Source organism: Calypte anna, chromosome W, assembly GCF_003957555.1.
Source record: "Calypte anna isolate BGI_N300 chromosome W, bCalAnn1_v1.p, whole genome shotgun sequence".
Classification (NCBI taxonomy): Eukaryota; Metazoa; Chordata; class Aves; order Apodiformes; family Trochilidae; genus Calypte; species Calypte anna.
The window spans coordinates 1,862,612-1,868,611 of NC_044276.1; the positions used below are offsets into that span (position 1 = coordinate 1,862,612).

The 6,000-nt window shown below is 45.6% G+C and overlaps 1 protein-coding gene across 1 annotated transcript in view; it reads right to left on the bottom strand.

Moving 5' to 3' along the window:
• The window catches only part of LOC115600042 (olfactory receptor 6F1-like), a 30,378-nt gene extending 24,983 nt beyond the window's left edge, over positions 1-5,395 (bottom strand). The window contains 1 exon segment of the mRNA XM_030468277.1: positions 5,390-5,395. Within this exon segment, the coding sequence (XP_030324137.1) occupies positions 5,390-5,395 (6 nt within the window).
• Between the last annotated feature and the right edge of the window lie 605 nt (positions 5,396-6,000).

Below are 6,000 nucleotides of genomic sequence, written 5' to 3' on the forward strand. Positions count from 1 at the left end.
TGGGTGGATCCCATCTGGTCCCATAGACTTGTGGGGATCCAATCATCTCAGTAGGTCACTGACTGTTTCCTTCTGGATTACAGGGGGGCTTTTTAGATTCTTGTCACCTTCTACAAGTTCCAGAAGCCAGCTGTCCTCAGGATAATCTCTCTTACTGTTGAAAACCGAGGCAAAGAAAGTGTTAAATACCTCAGCCTTTTCTCCATCTTTGACAACTATATTCCCGCTCATGTCCAGTAAAGAATGGATGTTTTCCTTGCACCTCCTTTTGCCATTAATGTATCTGTAGAAGGACTTTTTGTTATCCTTCACAGAGGTGGTGAGATTCAGTTCAAGTTGTGCCTTTGTCTCTCTAATTTTCTTTCCACACAACCTGACTATATTCCTGAATTCCTCCTGAGTAGTTAGCCCTTTTTCCATAACCGGTAGGCCCTCTTCTTTACCCTAATTTCTTTCAAAATCTCCCTTTTCAGCCAGACCGGTTGTCTTCCCCTCCGGCTTGCCTTTTGGCACACCGGGACAACCTATGGTATCCTAGGGTACATTAAGAAGAGTGTGTCCAGCAGATGGAGGGAGGTTCCCCTCCCCCTCTTCTCTGCCTAGTGAGAACTCACCTAGAGTGTTTGTCATTGCTGGTCTGGCAATGAACCAAATGACAGATGCTCTCAACTAATCCCCCTCCCCTCCTTGAGAAAGAAAGGAGAGAGAATAAGGGAGAGAGAGTTATGGGTCGGAAACTAAACTACACAGCTTTCATGAAACAGTAATGATAAAAAGGAAGAATTATTAAACATTTACAAATATAAAGAAAAACAATACCACAATACCCCCTTAATCTCTGTTTTCCTGCCTCCAGCTCCTGACCCCTGCTGACTCCAGGAGTCCAGCCTGGACTTTCCCAGGGCTGCCCCGCAGCCTCGGTGGTGATGTGAGAGTTATTGGGGGAGAGGGGGGAGGAACATGGTATCAATTTTTCTGTATATTTGTATATATTTAGTAATTTCTCCTTTTTATCATTGCTGTTTCAGTTAAAGCTGTGTAGTTTAGCTACAACCCATAAGTCTCTCTCCCTTATTCTCTCTCCTTTCTTTTTCAGGGAAGGGCATTAACAGAGAGTACCTGTCATTTGGTTTAATTTCCAGACCAGCGTTACACGCTGACAAGGATAAAAAAACTTTGTTGATAACTACATTTTCAGTTTTACTTTGAGGAATTATACCACTCCAAGTACCAGCCGAACTCAGGCTGAGTTCAGCGGATTCTGCTCAAAATGGCATTGTGCTTATTATAGTTTTGGTTCTACTGCATGATATTATAAATTTTTCTCATATGTTTTGTATTAATCCTCATATATTATTATATATTGGTGAGGACTAAGACAACTACCACAATTAGGGGAATGAGCGTGCCTTGTATGGAGAGAACCGCTGCTTCTGCCTCTGCTGCCACTGCTTGACCCCTCTCACCCGAGGCCACAACTTGGACACAGATGGCATGTGGCTGCTACTGCTGCAGACACCTCAGCCTCTCCCCCTCAGTCCACACAGCTACTAGTGAACTAGGAGAAAAGTAAAACAAAAGAAATCAGATGTTAGGCCTAGTCCTTCAAAGTCTGCAAGAGACAACCAGGTGATAGAGGAGATAGAGGATGTAACCTCTCCTCAGAGAGCAGCCAAACCAGTTATCTGAGGAGGACTCAGAATGAGAAGTACATGTTCAATCCTATTCCATGAGGCACTTGTGTATTCTGAGAAAAGACTATTCATCTTGCAGGTGAACCATTTCTCACTTGGTTACTTCAATGCTGGAATGAAGGGCCTGCTACCATAACGTTAACTTAGAGGGAAGCCAGGCAGTTGAGATCCCTGGCCAAAGATGAAGGTATTGATCGGGCATTTGGGGAAAAGGTTGGAACCACCAGCCTATGGAGATGACTCTTGTCAGCTATACGTGAGAGATTTCCCTATAAAGAGGAAATAGACTGCCCACAGGACAAAGCACCCACATTTGGAAAAGCTATCAGGTATCTGGAAGAATTGGCTGTACGAGATGTGATCTATGCCGATGATGAGACTTTAGATCCTTGTCACATGTCTATGACGCAAAGGTTTGTGCATGCTGCACCATCCCCATTTAACCCTACAATATCAGCAATGTTATGGGTTACTGGAGAAATGGAACCAACTGTGGGTGATGTGATTGAAAGAGGACAAGAATATGAAGATGCTGTTATGGCTCCTCACCTGGCCTGGGTCTCAGCTGTAAAGGGAACAGCTGAGAAATTGCACCTACCCCATCACAAAGCCCTGGTGGTGCTGTCGAGAGCCCAGGCCTGGAACTGTCTGGGACCGTGTCACAGAATCATAGAACCACGGAATGGTTTGGGTTGGAAGGGTTAAAGATCATTTTGTTCCAACCCCCTGCATGCATGGGTAGGGACGCCTCCCACCCAACTGAAGCCAACCCTGCCCCTGTCCCCATGGAACTTACTTCTTAATCCCATCCACAGCATCAGCCTCACTCAGCAGTAGTGTCTCTTGGAGCTGCTTGAGGATGAGCTTCTCGTGCTCCTCCTGCTGCATAATCCTACAGATCATTCCCATGACTCTCCAGATCATTCTGAATCACAGAATACCTCAGGCTGGAAGAGACCCCTGAGCATCTCCTTGCCTGAGTGCCCTACTAAAGGTAGGATGAACCAGATGAGGTTTCTCAAGGGCTTCCCCAGCGTGGCTTCATCCACAAAGGGGGTGAAAGTGCCTTTTGTCCCACCCCACAGAGGGATTATAAAGACAGGCAACAGTGTTGGCACAAGTTCTGGACACTGAGGCACCATCACTGCTTGCCAGGAGGACTTTGAATCCCTGATGCCCTTGTCTGTGGGGGTGAGCAAAGGCAGAAGTGGGGGTGCTCTCTGTACCAAGACAGCTCTGCATCTCCCAAGAAGAGTGCTCATCCTCACCAGTGTGGTTTCTGTCTTACTCCTCACCAATATATGAGAAAAATTAACAGCACCCACCAGGAGATTCAGAAATGAAATTCTATTGCTATTTAAATCTGGTGGAGTAAGCTTGATATAAGATGGAGTGCTGGATACTGCAGTAGACTCAGCCTGGAATGAAACAGAGTGCTACCATTTCCCAAATTAAAACTGAAAGTGTAATTACCAACTAAATTCTTTATCTCTATATGAAACACCACTGTACCATGTACCACAGGGTATATCAGAATTGAAAACCATAACACTACTACGGTTCTTAAGCAGTTCTCACCAAGAACGAACCACAGAGCAACACTAATCCTGTTGAACATCTTTACCAAGGACCTAGATGAGGGGATAGAGTGCACCCTTAGAAAATCTGCAGGTGACACTAAGCTGGGTGGACGTGTTGATCTGTATGAGGGTAGGGAGGCTCTGCAGAGGAATCTGGATAGGCTTGATGTGGGTGGGCCAAGGCCAAGTGCATGAGTTTCACTAAGGCTAAATGTCGGGTCCTGCACTTGGGCCACACCAACCCCCAGGAGCACTACAGGCTTGGGGAGGAGAGGCTGGAGAGCTGCCCAGCAGAGAGGGACCTGGGGGTGCTGATTGACAGCTGGCGGAACATGAGCCAGCAGTGTGCCCAGGTGGCCATGAAGGCCACCACCATCCTGGCCTGAATCAGGAAGAGTGTGACCAGCAGGGCCAGGTAGGTGATCAAACCTCACTGCTCTCTACAACTACTACAAAGGAGGTAGTAACAAGAAGATGTTGGCCTCTTCTCTCTTCTGACTGGTGATAGGACAAGAGGAAACGGGTTAAAGCTCCATCAGAGGAGGTTCAGTTTGATTATAGGAACAACATCACAGAAAGAGTGGTGGAGCATTGAACCAGGCTGCCCTGGGAGGTGGTGGGGGCACCATATCTGAAGCTATTAAAAAACCAGATAGATGAAGAGCTACAGAAGGTGGTTTAGTGGTTAGGGGTGTTAGGGTGGACAGATGGACTCGATGATATTATATCCAACTTTGATGGTTCCATGATTCTGTACTTCTAGGGATGGAGATCTCTATTATTTCATCATCACTGTGCCCAAAATGGCCTTCAACCATCACATCAATTACAAGACCTTCTGTGTCTCCAAACAGGAGGTTCATTGAGGTGTCTTCTCTGACTGGTTGCCTCACCAGCTGTGTCAGGAAGGTCTCTTCCACACACTCCAGGAACCTCCTGGAGTGTTCCCTCTCTGCCCCGCTGCCTGGTGGGACAGCTTGACCTTTTATTGACTGCCGCAGCAAGGACGGGGACAACAGTTTGATGCAAACTAAATCCGTTTATTTGTATCCTTACATGCAGTTATATACCTTTTCTTATCCCACTATTTTACAATGGTGATTTACCCAAGGAAAGAAATCGCACCTTATCTATATCACTAATCCCTTCCAGACAATCTCACAATCAGGGGGCTGCATATTCAGGAAATTCCATACTTATCTAGCATAGCTCGGGACTATGTTTATCCCACGGTTTGTATGACAAACAGCTTGTCTCCATCGGTTGTGTTGCACTGTCTGTGCATATCACCTTTGTATCTACATCTCCCCCCTTCTGTTGCACTAAAAAAACCTTAGAAACAGTTCTATTAAGCATTCCCTGGATACATTGAAAAAGACAAGGCAATAACAAAAGCAAAATCACAATAACAATCCCAGCATAACAAAGAGTTTTAACTAAAGATAAAAGCCATCCTTTAAGTCCCATATCATGAAGCCAGGTTGTGAAAGCATTGCCGAGAGGGTTTATTTGTTGCTGAATCTTCTGTGTGTGTTGCTTCAACTGCGTGATGCTGGTGTGGATGCTCTCACTATGATCAGAAAGATTCATACAGCACATGCCTTCAAATTCCTGACAGCCATGACCCTGGGCTAGCAATAAAAAATCTATAGCAGCGCGATTTTGTAATAAAGCGTGTCGCAAACTATTTTGATCCATTAAAAGGCTATCTAAAATCTCAGTAGTAATATTTGCTTGCTTTTCAGCCCAACATGCTAATCTAGCTAGGTTAGTAAGCGCATTTCCTGCGGCAGCACCAGGAATAAAAAGAGCTAAAGCAGTTCTAGCAGCTACACTTAAAAGCCTAACATTATCATCACACTGCGGTGTGAGGCCAATACTTCTTGCGTTACGAGCACGATATATAGGATTTACAAGCTGCCTTAATTCAGCAAAGCGAGGAGCAAAAAGGGTTAACGAGCCTAAATAGCAAGGTCCGCCTACAACATTACGGGGAATGCCTTGCCAGGCCCTATCACCGCAGATCAGAAATACCCCGGGGGGTAAAGCCTTAGCAGTGTCATTTACCCAAATAAGTTTAATGTTAGCTTTGGGGTTATGTGTTGTCCCTATTACCGGCATTCGCTCCGACCCATTGTACCCACAATATCCTGATCCCAGTCTATAATCTCCAGATGTAGGACTGATGTCCGGCCAGGTATCAGGGTATGCCCTAGCAGCATACTTAGGACCAAAAACTATGCAAGTAGGTGTCCAGTTTCCTGATACGTTGCCGACTGCCTGGGATCCTAATAGATTTAATTCCTGTGGATCCCAGGAGAGGGATTTTTTCAGCCCCAAAATCAGTTCTGCTGAACAATTTCCAAGTGAAGGGCTTGCTTTGCAGGATCCAATTGAAAAGTCAGCAAACAGAGAAACATTAAAACCTGGGATACCTATAAGGCAGGTACGGAAAGGGTCTGTAGCGGAAGCCATTGCAATGCAAAAATCAGTGGTGCCAGTTGCATTTGCCCATGTTACCCACATGTTTCGCCTTGGAGAGATTTCTAATACAGCATAACAACATACAAACAATTGCAACATACAAAGCCATTTGTATAGCATTTTGCGTGTGCTGAGAGATCTGTGTTACGTCTGTTCCTTCGGTTGTCCTTCTCGATATGGGCGGATGTTCCTTGCCGGATACCACTTAGGTCCTGCTTCTGTGGAAATACAAGCGTAGCCCC